Source organism: Lithobates pipiens, unplaced genomic scaffold (assembly GCF_037356315.1).
Source record: "Lithobates pipiens isolate NorthernLeopardFrog02 unplaced genomic scaffold, aLitPip1_a1.2 Scaffold_22, whole genome shotgun sequence".
NCBI classification, from domain to species: Eukaryota; Metazoa; Chordata; class Amphibia; order Anura; family Ranidae; genus Lithobates; species Lithobates pipiens.
In genome coordinates, this window is record NW_027507784.1 from 29,916,109 (window position 1) to 29,931,552 (window position 15,444).

The window sequence follows — 15,444 nt, forward strand, 5'->3', positions numbered from 1 at the left end:
TGTTCTCCTCACCTAGTCAGTCCCCTCCCTCCACAGTTAGAATCACTCCCCAGGGAAAACACTTAACCCCTGGATCGCCCCATAGTGTTAACCCCTTCCCTGCCAGTGACATTTATACAGTAATCAGTGCATTTTTTTAGCACTGATCGCTGTATAAATGCCAATGGTTCCAAAAATGTGTGCGATCTGTCTGCCGCAATCCCGCTAGTAATTGCGGTGATCTGCGATTTTTTTTTATCAGGACTGCAACATTATGGAGGACACATCGGACACTTTCGACAAATTTTTGTGATTTTAGCCCAGTTACGCGTAAAGTGGAACCAAGGTTCACATCTTGGGGTATCGGCGACAATCGCGGTAAAAATCGCACAAACAGAATCGCGGTCGACCAAAAGAAGCTCTTGTACTTCTTTTGAGGCGACAGGCGTCCCGCAATTCTGTTTGTGCGACTTTACCCGCGAATGTCACCCGACGAACCGCGGAAAAAAAAAAAATCAAGCCGATTTTGGGGTGCTATTGAAAGTGACAAGGAAAACACAGGCGTCCCGTGATTTACTGCTATTTTTTTGATCGCGGCGATTCGGAACGGAGCCTAAAAAGGTACATTTTTTATTGGGGGGGGGGGGCTACAATTTACTAGCGCCAACACTAATAATTATTAAGCTTTTATTTTCACCCAACACAAATATTAGCTTTACGCCCCCCTGTTCAAAGTACCAATGCCAACGCAGTTGGCAAGCAGCTCCTTCTTCTACTTTAATTGGCTGCAGTCTCTTGTACAATGGCTACCACAGCTCCCTTTAGTGGAGTCCTATAATCCCCCAATTTAAACACCATCGATAAATTTCTGAGTAACAGGCCTGGTTCCCATCAGCTTCCTGCGGAAAATTTTATAAGGAAAAGGGATTCAGCTCTACCTTTTACAGTGGAAGCTTGGATTACAAGCTTAATCTGTTCCAGAAGAATGCTTGTATATCAAAGCGCTCTCTTATCAAAGCGAGTTTCCCCATAGAAGTCAATGGAAACTAAGATAATTTGTTCCACATTGACTTCTATTGCATGCAATACCGCATGTGGCCAGAGGTGCGGGGACGCGGGTACTGCACACTGCAGAGGCTTGAATCCTGCTCGTTTCGCGAGACAACACTCGCAAACCGAGTCAGGATTTAGAAAAGAAAAAAAAACTGCTTGTATTGCGTTAACTGCGTTACTCCCAAGCTGAGGTTCCACTGTATTAGACTTGCATTGCTGTACAACTCTCCCTGATCCAAGCAAATTTTTAACTCTCCTTATGAAGTCTCCTTGCTGGTATGCTGGTCCTCTTGCTTCAATACCGGAGAGTCACTTACCCGGGAGAAGTACTTAAAAAATGGCTATCAACATTCCTCATCTACAAGCTTATTCTGGGTCATTGGCTCGAAGTACTTAAGCCAGGGGGTTGGCACGAGGGTCTGGGAGCTTAGGCTGCTTTCACACTGGGGCGAGAGCAGCGTCGGCGGTAAAGCGCCGCTATTTTTAGCGGCGCTTTACCGTCGTTTTAGCGGCGGTGTGCGGGCGCTAGCGGGGTGGTTTTAACCCCCGCTAGCGGCCGAAAAGGGGTTAAACCCGCCCGCAAAGCGCCGCTGCAGCGGCGCTTTGCCGGCGGTATTGCCGCGGTGTCCCATTGATTTCAATGGGTAGCAGCGGTATAGGAGCGGTGAATACACCGCTCCTTCACCGCTGCAAAGATGCGGCTGGCAGGACTTTTTTCACCGTCCTGCCAGCGCATCGCTCCAGTGTGAAAGCCCTCCGGCTTTCACACTGGAGTTAAAGGGGCCGGTTTTTTTCAGGCGTTACACAGGCGCTATTTATAGCGCTGTAACGCCTGAATACCGCCCCAGTGTGAAAGCAGCCTTAGCAATGCAATCCTAACAGGGGTCTCCAAACTGCAACCCTTTGCTTGCTATTATCTGGCCCTTGGGGCACCATCCTATCCACTGACACCAACAATGGGGTATAAATGTCCTGTTTCTGACACTAACAATGCAATATTATTCTTCCTACTGACACCATCAATGTGGCACAATTCCTCCCACTGACACTAATGATGGGGTACAATTCTTTCCATTGATACCAGCGATGGGGCACTATTCCTCCCACTGATACAAACATGGCACAATTCCTCCCATTGACACCAACAATGGGGCACTATTCCTCCCATTGACACCAACAATGGGGCACTATTCCTCCCACTAACACCAACGATGGGACACGAGTCCTCCCACTGACACCAACGATGGGGCACGAGTCCTCCCACTGACACCAACGATGGGGCACGAGTCCTCCCACTGACACCAACGATGGGTCACGAGTCCTCCCACTGACACCAACGATGGGGCACGAGTCCTCCCACTGACACCAACGATGGGGCACGAGTCCTCCCACTGACACCAACGATGGGGCACGAGTCCTCCCACTGACAACAACGATGGGGCACTAGTCCTCCCACTGGACACCAAAAAAAGGCACAATTGCTCCAACTGGCACCAACATCAACATTCCTCATCTACAAGCTCATTCTGGGTCTAGATGTCACCAACGATGGGGCACGAGTCCTCCCACTGACACCAACGATGGGGCACGAATCCTCCCACTGACACCAATGATGGGGCACTAGTCCTCCCACTGACACCAATGATGGAGCACTAGTCCTCCCACTGACACCAACGATGGAGCACTAGTCCTCCCACTGACACCAACGATGGAGCATTAGTCCTCTCACTGGACACCAAAAAAAGGCACAATTGCTTCAACTGACACCAACGATGGGGCACAATTCCTTCCAATGATGCCAAAGATGGAGAACTATCCCTCCCACTGACACAAACAATGGGGCACAATCAACATTTTCTACTCCCACTGGCCCTAGTCCAGCTCCTAAAGTCTGAAGGACAATAAACTGGTCCTTTGTTTCACAAGTTTGGAGACCCCTGACCTAGGATATCTTCACAAGAGATGAACCCAGGCATCCTCAAAACTCACACTTTCTTATACTCCAAAGAGTTGCGGGCCAAGTCATTCCCAAAACTGCAGCTGGGAAATGACCTGACCCACATCTCAAAGCAGAAGTTCAAGTCAGAGAGGAGTTGGCGGATGCCCAAGCTCATTTCTAATCTGCACATAAGTCAAGGCAAGCTTGTTTTGGGGAGGATCACATTGTAGCTCAATGGAAAAAAAAAAAAAAAAACCTCCAAAGAAATGAGAACATCAGGATTGGGTAATAACCAGATCATAACAAATCAATTCAAGACTGCTGTAGATAAAGGGATTATCATATTATCATCTTGGACAAGTAGGCATCAGTCAGCTTGATGATGGTGAAGACTCAATGACCTCCATGTCTCCCTCAGCAACTTTCTCCAGAAAAGAGACCAGAGGATCAAACAAGGGTTGAGACTCCACAGAAGCTGGGTGGAGCGTCAACGTTGTAATCTCCTCTTCTTCCTCCTCAACCTTCCCCTTAACCTCTTTGGCATGTGTCCGTTGATGCTTGCGCAAGTCGGAAGGTACTAGGAAGCCTTTGCCGCACTGCTGGCACACGTGGGGGCGTACGTCGCTATGTATGCGCTGATGTTTCTTTAGCCCAGCCTTGTCCAGGAAGCCCTTCTCGCAATGGTCACAACGGAAGGGCCTCAGTTCCGGGTGGCTCTTCTGATGGTTCTTCAGATCCATCAAGCTTTGGAAGGTGATGGCACACTTCTCACAGGTGGTAGATTCCTCCTTCTTCTTGTTAGGTTCTCCGCCATCTGGTTTCATGTGGGTGCGTTCATGCTTCCTTAAGCTGGAAGACACGATGAAGGTCTTGCCGCAATCCTCGCACTTGTAAGGCCGTTCCCCGCTGTGAGAACGTTGATGCTTGCTTAGCCCAGAGCGCTCTGCGAACCCTTTCCCGCACTCCGGGCACTGGAAAGGACGTTCAGCGCTGTGGGACAAACGATGACGCTTCAGATCCCAAGACGCCACAAACGTCTTATCGCAGTCAGGACAACGAAAGGGACGCTCACCCGTGTGGATTCGTTGGTGCATGGCCAAATCCGCCGGCTGCCGGAAGGGCTTTCCGCACTTGTCGCAACGGTACGGTTTGACGCCTTGGTGAGCCCGCTGATGTCGGCGGAAACTGGACGGGTCTGAAAACATACGGCCACACTGTGGGCACAAATATGGCTTTTCACCAGAATGGGTGCGTTGGTGGCTCTGGTAGGATGACAGTTGAGTAAAGTCTTTATTGCAGATGGGACATTTGTACGGCTTCTCCGCCGCGTGAATTCGCTGGTGACAGGTGAGAGAGGAGGCACGTGAAAATGCCTTCCCGCAGTCCGAGCACAAGAACGGTTTTTCTCCTGTGTGGCTGCGTTCGTGGTTCTTCAGGTCCTTCAGTTCGCTGTAGGACTTCTGACACAGCTGGCACTGGTAAGGTCGGAGCCCGGCATGGCTCCTCCTGTGCTTACGAAAAACAGAGGGATCGGCAAATCCTTTACCGCATTCGGGGCAGGAGAACGGACGCTCACCGGTGTGAAGACGTTCATGGATTCGGAGCTTGGAGGGTGTGGCGTAGGCTTTACCGCACTGCTTACAAGGGAATGGTAGCTGCCCGCTGTGGGTGGCCATATGAACTCGCAGGCAGATGGGCTGCATGAAGGATCGGCCGCACTCTTTACACACAAAAGGTTTTTCACCCGTGTGGCTACGGACATGGCTCCTCAGTAAGGATGCGCTCTTGTAGGACTTATCGCAGTGCTTGCACTGATGCCGCTGTTCCCCCTTCGCCTCTTGCTTTTTGGGCTTTGCAGTGCCGGAGGCCTCGGTGGATTTGTGGGCCTCACAGTGCCGCTGAGCCCTCGGCTCATTGGGGAAAGTTTTGCGACAGCTCAGGCAGCGAAACCTGCGCCCAGACTGCACATAATCGGGGGTCTCTTGTTTAATGGCCACCTCAGCCGGGGTCTCCTGTTTAATGGCCAACTCAGCCTCCTCCAGAGGCTCCTCCTTTGCTGAAGACATCACAGAAGAGACCTGCAAAAAAAAAAATACGATTGTCAATGTGTATTCTCTGCAATCTTTCACACAATAAAGACTAAGCAAGAAAAATAGTAGGGGGTTAGAGCATTTCCTATTCATTTCTGAAAACAGAAAGCTGTGAAAATGACCAGTTACACTTACCGGTAACTGCGTTTCTAGGAAATCTTCCAGGATGGCACATCTGACATGAAACACAATCAACACGAGGTTAAAAGCCCCTCCCTTTCCCCTGCACCTCAGTTCTGCCAAAGTGATAGGTTATCCTGGTGCAACAGGGAAACTTCCTGAAGTAACTACACCAAGGAATGGGAAGAAGGCCTGCCGTCCTGGAAGATTTCCTAGAAACGCAGTTACCGGTAAGTGTAACTGGTCATTTTCTCTAGACATCTTCCAGGGTGGCACACCTGAGAGGAGGAACAAGAGGTTCAATGGCCTATCTTAGGGTGGGAATCAACGATTGTAAGACCTTTCTGCCAAATTATAAACAAACAGAAAAGTCAGTGCTACTACCCATACACCACATAGATAGAGCTCCCAGGTGTTCAATCCAGTCGCTGGTTGAGTAGAGTAATGTAGAAAAAATGATCCGCACTCCGGTTGTTGCTCTTAAAATTTCTTCAGTTTATTGAACAGCCACAGTGAACAAATGCAAATTAAGTCAGTTGACGCGTTTCAGCCTATAAGGCCTTAGTCATAACCACTGTGTGGTTATGACTAAGGCCTTAAAAATGTGGATCATTTTTTTCTACTTTCTGCCAAATGCCAGATCCTGAGGCGATAACAGTTCCACTCTGTAATGTTTCAAGAAGGTATTCTGCTTCGCCCATGTGGCTGTTTGACAGATTTGTTCTATTGAGGCTCCGGCTTTCTCTGCCCAAAAGGCCGCTAGAGATCTTGTGGAATGGGCTTTGCGGTGTGCTGGTACTGGGGACCCTTCTCGCTCCTAAGATATTCCTATGGTCTGGCCTGGCCACTGTTGGTCTAGATGCTTGCCATCCCTTCTTAGGGCCGCTAAATTAAATTAAAAAGGTGGTTTGACTTCCTGAAGTCTTTCACCCTATCTAGGTATGTCAGTAGACACCTTCTGACATCTAGTAAATGACAATTTTCTTCTCTTTCATTTCTTGGGTTTTCACAAAAGGAAGGAAACATCATTTTCTGTGATCTGTAAAATTGGGAGACCACCTTGGGGAGGTACAGGGGATCTTGCCTCAGAACCACTCTGTCCTCCAGTACCAACAAAAAGCACTCCTTAATGGACAGGGCCTGTAGGTCGCTTACCGTCCTGGCTGTAGTGATAGCCAGTGGGAAGGCAAATTTAAGAGAAAAAAACATTTAGTAAATTAGAATTTAGAAAATTTGAAATGCTGGTTCGAAGGGAGCTTTTGTCAGCACCTCCAACACCAGCATCAGTTTCCAAGGCAGGAATCTGAAAATCCTAATGGGAGTCAACCTCTCCCTAGCTAACAGAAATCTTTTGATTTGAGGATCCAGCACAAGCCTCCGGTCCAGAAAAACAGAGCTGCTACCTGCGCTCTCAGGGTGTTCAGGGCTATCCCCTGGTCCACCCCTGCCTGTAAAAAATCTAGCACTACTGGTACCGATGGCTGGGAGACCTCTCTATCCTGGCACCAGTGTGAAAACACCTTTCAGATTTTTACGTACTTTTTTCTAGTGGCTGGCTGCCTACTTCCTAGAAGGGTCTCAATCACCTTTTCAGAACATCCCTCGTCTCTGAGTATCTCCCTCTCAAGAGCCAGGCCATCGAGCACAAGAACCTTGGGTCGGGATGAAGAACCGGCCCCTGTAGAAGGAGATCCTGCCTGGTCGGGAGACGCTGTGGAGGGGAAAACGGACCATTTCCTCAGAATGGTTTTGGCCACCAAGATCAGGTTGCATTCTGATTTGGCTAAATTCTGTAGAACCCGAGCAATGCTAGTGGGGATAGTGGGGGAAAGGCACACACTAGGTTGCAACCCCAGTCCTGCGCTAGGGCGTCTACCCACTCCGATCCCCCCCTCTCAGATGAGAGAGAAAAACCACTCCCCGTTCCTGTTCCCTCTGCAGGTAAAGAGGTCTATCTCCAGAAAACCCCAAAATGCTGACTTATGTGAAAAAAACACGCCTCAGTTTAACTCCCATTCCCCCTGGTGGATGGGCCGCCGACTTAGAAAGTCTGCTACTACATTGGTGGTCTTATGTGGACCACTGATTTGTTGAGAAGGACTCCCTCTGCCCAACCCAGAACTTCCAAGGCCAACTTTAGGCAGCTCCTGGACCTCATCCCCCCTGACAACCGCTGTTACATTGTCTGATAAGACTTGGACTTCTTGCCCCGAATTCTGTCCTTGAATGCCCTCTGGGCCTGTCCTATTCCAAGAGCTCCCTGTAACTGGAGGAAGTCTTTGCTTGGGTCAGGATCCCTGGGCTTGGAAATCCTCCAGGGGAGCGCCCCAGCTGCAGGCGGTGGTTATTTTGACTGGATTCTACTGGGCCCAGGGAAGATCCCAACGTCAACCTGTCTTGGCCAAGCCACAAATTTAGAGAGCCCTTTACTTAAACCTTCCCATCCAGTGACTCCATCTTTCTGTCCCAGGAGGAGAGCAGGAAGAACTTTAATTCCCTGGAATGAAGTTGCGCCCAGGGAACCAATGGGATGCAAGAGGTCATTAGTTCTAGGACTCTCATGACCTGTCTGCGAGAGCAGTCTCTGGGTTTCCATCAGTGATGAAACTGCCGCTACCACTTTTGCCCTCTTTTCCATAAAGCTTTTGCACCCTGGCGTCCATAGTTATCCTAGGAAAATCTTTGATTGGGATGGGTCAAAGAATGACTTCTCTTGGTTCACTATCCATCCTAGGAGCTCGACAGTGAGGATGACTTTCTCTATGTCCGTTCTCGCCTGCTGTAGGAAAGGACCGTAAATTAGGAGATGGTCTATGTAAGGTATGAGTGAGATCCCCTGAAGATGCAGGTAAGCCACTGCCTCCGCCAGGACCTTGGTGAACACCCTTGAGCTTGCTGCTAGACCGAAGGGGAGGGCTTGGAACTGCCAGTGCGAGATCAATTGGTTCGTGAGAATTTTCGAACCTTAACAGGGACTGGTGTTCTAGGGCAATCGGGACATAGGGGTAAGCGTCCCTTAAATCCATTGTGGCCATGAAGGCATCTTTCAACAGATGTTTGTGTATGCTGTATATGCTTTCCACCCGAAAGCTCTTTTGTTGCAGAAATTTGTTTAATTTTCTGCCATGTTAGTGCAATTGTGACCGAGAAAATTTAGTACGGTCCGTGATACTTTTTTAATTTGCACGAACATATAATTTTTCATAGACGAGCTTTCGGGGGGCGTCACCTTCAAGGCCCAAGCAGTAATGATTCAAAAAAGTTTTAGCAGAAGGTAAAATGTTAAAACAAGACAAAAAAATAAATTCCTGAGGGAAAGGAAAAAGAAAAACAAACACATATAAATCAATGTGTATGGCAATGGTAATAAAGCTATCAGCAAGTGAGATAAGACAGAGGGAAAGCTATAGACTGGAGGAGGGTAAGGATGATAGTCACAGAGGGGGTTGCGACTATTACCCCCCCCCCCCCCCCCCAGTCTATAGCTTTGCCTCTGTCTTATCTCACTTGCTGATAGCTTTATTACCATTGCCATACACATTGATTTACAGTGCCTTGCGAAAGTATTCGGCCCCCTTGAACTTTTCAACCTTTTGCCACATTTCAGGCTTCAAACATAAAGATATAACATTTTTATTTTTTGTGAAGAATCACCAACAAGTGGGACACAATTGTGAAGTGGAACGAAATCTATTGGATTTTTGAAACTTTTTTAACTAATAAAAAAATGAAAAGTGGGGCGTGCAAAATTATTCGGCCCCCTTGCGTTAATACTTTGTAGAGCCACCTGTTGCTGCGATTACAGCTGCAAGTCGCTTGGGGTATGTCTCTATCGGTTTTGCACATCGAGAGACTGAAATTCTTGCCCATTCTTCCTTGCAAAACAGCTCGAGCTCAGTGAGGTTGGATGGAGAGCGTTTGTGAACAGCAATTTTCAGCTCTTTCCACAGATTCTCGATTGGATTCAGGTCTGGACTTTGACTTGGCCATTCTAACACCTGGATACGTTTATTCGTGAACCATTCCTTTGTAGATTTTGCTGTATGATTGGGATCATTGTCTTGTTGGAAGATAAATCTCCATCCCAGTTTCAGGTCTTTTGCAGACTCCAACAGGTTTTCATCCAGAATGGTCCTGTATTTGGCTGCATCCATCTTCCCCTCAATTTTAACCATCTTCCCTGTCCCTGCTGAAGAAAAGCAGGCCCAAACCATGATGCTGCCACCACCATGTTTGACAGTGGGGATGGTGTATTGAGGGTGATGAGCTGTGTTGCTTTTACGCCAAACATATCGTTTTGCATTGTGGGCAAAAAGTTCGATTTTGGTTTCATCTGACCAGAGCACCTTCTTCCACATGTTTGGTGTGTCTCCCAGGTGGCTTGTGGCAAACTTTAGACGAGACTTTTTATGGATATCTTTGAGAAATGGCTTTCTTCTTGCCACTCTTCCATAAAGGCCAGATTTGTGCAGTGTACGACTGATTGTTGTCCTATGGACAGACTCTCCCACCTCAGCTGTAGTTCTCTGCAGTTCATCCAGAGTGATCATGGGCCTCTTGGCTGCATCTCTGATCAGTCTTCTCCTTGTCTGAGCTGAAAGTTTAGAGGGACGGCCAGGTCTTGGTAGATTTGCAGTGGTCTGATACTCCTTCCATTTCAAAATGATCGCTTGCACAGTGCTCCTTGGGATGTTTAAAGCTTGGGAAATCTTTTTGTATCCAAATCCGGCTTTAAACTTCTCCACAACAGTATTACGGACCTGCCTGGTGTATTCCTTGGTCTTCATGATGCTCTCTGCGCTTTCAACAGAACCCTGAGACTATCACAGAGCAGGTGCATTTATACAGAGACTTGATTACACACAGGTGGATTCTATTTATCACCATCAGTCATTTAGGACAACATTGGATCATTCAGAGATCCTCGCTGAACTTCTGGAGTGAGTTTGCTGCACTGAAAGTAAAGGGGCCGAATAATTTTGCACACACCACTTTTCAGTTTTTTATTTGCTAAAAAAGTTTAAATTATCCAATAGATTTTGTTCCACTTCATAATTGTGTCCCACTTGTTGGTGATTCTTCACAAAAAATTAAAATTTTATATCTTTATGTTTGAAGCCTGAAATGTGGCAAAAGGTTGAAAAGTTCAAGGGGGCCGAATACTTTCGCAAGGCACTGTATATGCATTTGTTTTTCTTTTTCCTTTCCCTCAGGAATTTTTTTTGTCTTGTTTTGTTTTAACATTTTACCTTCTGCTATAACTTTTGTGAATCATTACTGCTTGGGCCTTGAAGAAGGGGGACACACCCCAAAAGCTCGTCCATGAAAAATGATATGTTAGTACAAATTAAAAAAGTATCACGGACAGTACTCAATTTTAGTTTTCTGAGATTTATTATCAGGCAACATTTTCCTGAAGCCTTCTGGACGGCAAAAACTTGGGAGTAAACCTGTGACAGCTGTTCCGGTGGTACGGAGACAAATACCTCCTGGTCCTCTAGATCTTGTATGTTGTCTAGCAACCCTGCTGCCTTTAGACGATCCCTGGGTGGATGGGTCAAAATAAAAAATTCTATGGGGGAGGGGAGAGAAGTTCCAACCGATAATTCCCTGTTGGATGGGCTCTCATTGATCTTCTCCCACCGAGGGACGAAATGATAGTCTCCCCTCTCCACTGATCCTGGCGTCACGACTGCTTGTTGGGGTTTTTGGGGCCGGGAAAGAGCAGACCACCCTTCTGTCTTTTTTTCCCCCCCATTCCCCCACCTTCCGTTTGAGTCCCCTTTTCCGCAGACCGTGAAAGGACATGGTCTAAGCCAGGCCCAAAGAGCAGGGAATCCTGAAAGGGTAACCCACAGGGCCATGACCTGGGACATGCGGTCCTCTTCCCACGACTTGACCCAGACGGCCATTTTTTCTGAATTGAGAAGGATCGCTGACTTGGCCGTGGTCCTGACAGCCATGGCCGCCGCATTGGCATCCCAAGCCCTTCACAGCATCATCTATGACCTACGGTCCCTTTGGTCCTTAATGTTGCCCGAATCCTGCAAAGATGGATCAGATTTTTTTTTAAACCTGTGACAGGGCTAAATCCAATTTGTGGGTTTTGAAGAATTTTTCCTCCTCCTCTTCCCCAAATGGAAACCTCCTTTTCCATGTCTTGAGTTTTAAGACTTTCCTCTCCGGGTCTTTCCATTCCCTTAAAGCTGGGTTCCATCCTAAAGTAAAACTTCCGCTCATCTAAACCCTCCCCCCCTCCGGTGTCACAGTTGGCACCTTTCAGGGGGGAGGGGGGTGCAGATATCTGTCTAAGACAGGCATTTGCACCCACTTCTGGGCATAGACTTCCACAGGAGTCTATGCTGTTTCCTGTCCCGCCTCGCTGTCTGCTGGGACAGACACACGGGTCCCAGAGACAGCGCGGACCATTCCCATTGACCTGCGCAACTCGCGCATGCGCAGTAGGGAACCGGGAAGTGAAGCCGCAGCGCTTCACTTCCAGATTCCCTCGCCGAGAATGGCAGCGGCTGCAGCCGAGCGGTCGGTCTTGGCTGCCAGCATCGCTGGACCCTGGGACAGGTGAGTGTCCATTTATTAAAAGTCAGCAGCTGTAGTATTTATAGCTGCTGGCTTTTAATATTTTTTTTTGTAGGTGGAATCCCTCTTTAAGGGTCTGGTGGACCCGGAAGGACTTTTGACTGAGGTCTCCCAAGCTCCCTGTACATCTTGTCCCGGGCTGACACTTGTGTTGGGGGTTCCAGGATGCCTTCAGAGGTGTAAATCACTCTGAGCAACCCCTCTAAATCCTCCACAGGAAAGAGGTGCCTACTCAGCCTGGAGTACTCACTGTCCTGGCAGTCCAACTCAGAATTTCCCCCGTCTTCTAAGGAACTCTGGTCAGAATCCCCCTGTTCCTCAAACTCCTCTACCCCAGAGTTAAAAGAGGAGGGAGTTTTCTGGGTGGCCCCCCGGGCTTCGGCGGGAGTACCTTCCCTAGAAGAGAGGTTCTCTGTGTTACCAGAACTGGGCCCCCCTTCTTTTGATGCCATCACTGTTTTTGGAGACTGGAGCGTAGCCAGCATGTCTGACGGCAACCTTCATAACTGAAGTTTACTTGCCTGATAATTTGTGAATGCATCTATAGCAAAAAGGTTTATAGTGATCTTGTGGGAGCTTCTCATTACAGTACCCACACCTTTTTTGCCCTAGGCGGAGTTTCTTTTTTTTTTTTAGCTTAGATCTATGGGCCCTTTGGACCGATTAATTGGGTGCTGGGGGAGACAAGAGCCAAGACAGTGTCTACAGTTAGAGCTGTACACTGTGCTGTTGGCTCCACCCTTCCCCCACCACCTGCAAGAAGAGGTAGACTCACCACTCCTCGCCTCCTTCTGGACCGCAGCCACTGCCGGTTCCTCCGCTCTCTCCATTCACGCCTTGGCTAGGTCCACTGTGGGTGGTTCAGAGTAAGAGAGGCAATTGTGGACCCTCCGCTTTGCCCCTCCGGGCTTTTATCGTAGGCCTGATGGATGTCTTGCCTGATGGCTTCTTGCTGGAGTCCCGCCGTCGGAAGTGACCTCAGCCTTGTCAGGGCTCAGCCCTTCCTTCTCTGAGCTGGCCACTCACCTGTCAGCCAATTATCAGCTCTCATCTCTCTTCACAGTCACCCAGCTGTTCCTGATGATGCTCGTCTGACCTGCCTACTTAAAGCCATCCAGCTCACTTCACCTCTGCCTACGCCTTGGTCACATCACAAGAAACCATTGCCTGCGTTCCTGTTTAAAGACGGGCTTTTCTGACATCCCTATGGCTCCTTTTCCTGCTTGCTGTTCCTCTACTTGGATCCCTGACTTCTGGCCTGGCTGATTACCCGATCTGGTTACTGAACTCTGGCTATGCTTTGACTACACTTACTCTATTTACCTTTTTATTTTTATTAATAAACAAGTGTGATTTTACTGTATTTTTGGTCTGGTTCATGGTTTCTGACAAGCCTCTAGAGCGAGGACTGGAAGGCAGGAGCGCTTGCGCAGGGGAGTGGCGCTGATCGTGATTTCAGCGGCCATTATGCTGTAGCCCGGCCGCCGGAATTGACTTTACCTCGGAAGGAGGTCTGGCACCATCTGGCTTCACCCTGTAGTCCGGAAACAACCCTCCCTCATCAAAGGAGGGCTGGAGCCCGCACCGGTGGTAGAAGCCCCCATGCAGCCAGAGCCACCATCCTGTGCTTCCTCCTAACATGGACTCCAGCTGACCTGCCGGTCCTTTCAAGTAAGGGGGGGGGGGGGGCAGATGCATCCACAGGAGTGCTGGGAACACTTCTCCTGTGCCTGGAAAACTACTCACCCGGGGAGACCCCTGGAATGAGAACAAACCCTAGCTGGACCCACAGCCTTCTCTGGCTTTGGCGTCTAGCACCCGGGGGGGGGGGGGGGGGAGAGACCATCTGCTACCAACTTCAGATCCACAAAAAAAATAACAAAAGTTTCACTGCCAGGGAAATACAATCAAGAACTGAGGTGCAGGGGGAAGGGAGGGGCTTTTAACTTCATATGTTGATTGTGTTTCCTGTCAGGTGGACCATCCTGGAAGACGACTAGAGAAAACCTGTTATTTGGGGACACATTCAAAACCTAAACCCATTTTTTATGCCGAATGTGCCTCCTTGTCCATGTGACAACTACTGCCTCCCATCACTTGTTTGAAAGTTAGAAAGTGAGGGCAATGGGTGCAGGGGTAAAAGCTTAGGAACCCACATACCACCCATCACACATCATGTAACAGTCAGAGCTCAGGTGAAGAGTCTAAAGAAGGCAAAAATGCAAAGCTCAGGGGAATACTCCAGGGGGCAGAGCTGAGGGATACAGTCCAAGAACCAAAGGGCAACAGTCTAGCGGAAAGGGTAGAGCACAGCTTAGGGGAAGAGTCTGGGGAGGAGGCGGGGTTTAGGTGAAGAGCCTGAGGGGGGCAGGGCTCAGATGAAGCACCTAGGGGAGGCAAAGCTCAGGGGAATACTCCAGGGGGCATGAGAAGTGTCAGGGGGGCAAGAATCAAGAGAACATTTGGGGGGGGAAGGGCAGGGTCCTGGAGAAGAGTCGGGGGGGGAGGGGCTCAGGTGAAGAGCCTAGGGGAGGCAAAGCTCAAGGGAATACTCCAGGGGCAGGAGAAGAGTCGGGGGGCAGGGGCTCTGGAGAAGAGTCGGGGGAAGGGGCTCAGGAAGCAAAGCTCAGGGAAATCGTCTGGGGGGGGGGGGGCAGGGTTCAGGGGAATAGTGTAGGGGATCCATAGCTTAGTTTGGGGGGTAGCACAGTTTGGGAGAATAGTATTGGGGTTGTGGGGAATAATCTAGGGGGGGTTGCACAGCGTGGGGAATAGTTTTGAGGTTGAACGTTTTGGGGGAACAGTGTAGGGGTTGTGGGGAATAGTGTGGGGAGGGGGGCACAGCTCAGAGGAATAATTTTGAGGTTGCACAGCTGTGGAGAATAGTGTAGGGAGGGGGGCACAGCTGTGGAGAATAGTGTAGGGAGGGGGGGCAAGCTCAGGGGAATAGTTTTGGGGTTGCACAGCTGTGGAGAATAGTGCAGGGAGGGGGGCACAGCTCAGGGGAATAGTTTAGGGATTGCACAGTTTGGGGGAACAGTGTAGGGGTTGTGGGGAATAGTGTAGGGGGGCACAGCTCAGGGGGAATAGTTTTGAGGGTGCACAGCTGTGAGGAATAGTGTAGGGAGGGGGGCACAGCTGTGGGGAATAGTTTTGGGGTTGCACAGTTTGGGGGAACAGTGTAGGGGTTGTGGGGAATAGTGTAGGGGGGCACAGCTCAGGGGGATAGTTTTGAGGGTGCACAGTTGTGGGGAATAGTTAAGGGGTTGCACAGTTTGGGGGGTTCAGAAATAAGGACACCCACCTGATGGCCCTCCTCCTGGGCAGTTGATGGGGGTGATCCTTCAGCTACACCACCTCCAGCCAGCAGACAAAGCCTAACATGGCCGGACCTAGGACCCTGGGGGTGGTGGGGAGGAGCACACACCGGAAGTCATTGTGCACCTTTTATAAGTGCCCTCCCACGAGATCAGAGCTTGGCTGTAATTCAGGACAGGCAGCGGGGGCGATGAAAAGGGGGTGGACGCCGGATTTAGGTGCCGCTGACGATACAGCCCAGAGCCAGCACTGGACCCGTTCTTCACCATTTATCCCGGAACGCTCCGGAACCATCCTATTAAGTCTTTATTTTCGGCGGACGGTAACGGCTGGAGCTGAGGCGTGGAT

The 15,444-nt window shown here is 49.4% G+C and overlaps 1 protein-coding gene across 1 annotated transcript; it reads right to left on the minus strand.

Annotated features, from left to right (window-relative positions):
- Positions 1-1,755: 1,755 nt before the first annotated feature.
- Positions 1,756-15,352, minus strand: ZNF668 (zinc finger protein 668). The gene is made up of 2 exons (XM_077447231.1): positions 15,083-15,352; positions 1,756-5,049 (listed from the first exon to the last, which is right to left on the minus strand). The coding sequence occupies exon 2, from the start codon at positions 5,035-5,037 to the stop codon at positions 3,343-3,345; it is 1,695 nt and encodes a 564-aa protein (XP_077303357.1). The 5' UTR covers positions 5,038-5,049; positions 15,083-15,352; the 3' UTR covers positions 1,756-3,342.
- Between the last annotated feature and the right edge of the window lie 92 nt (positions 15,353-15,444).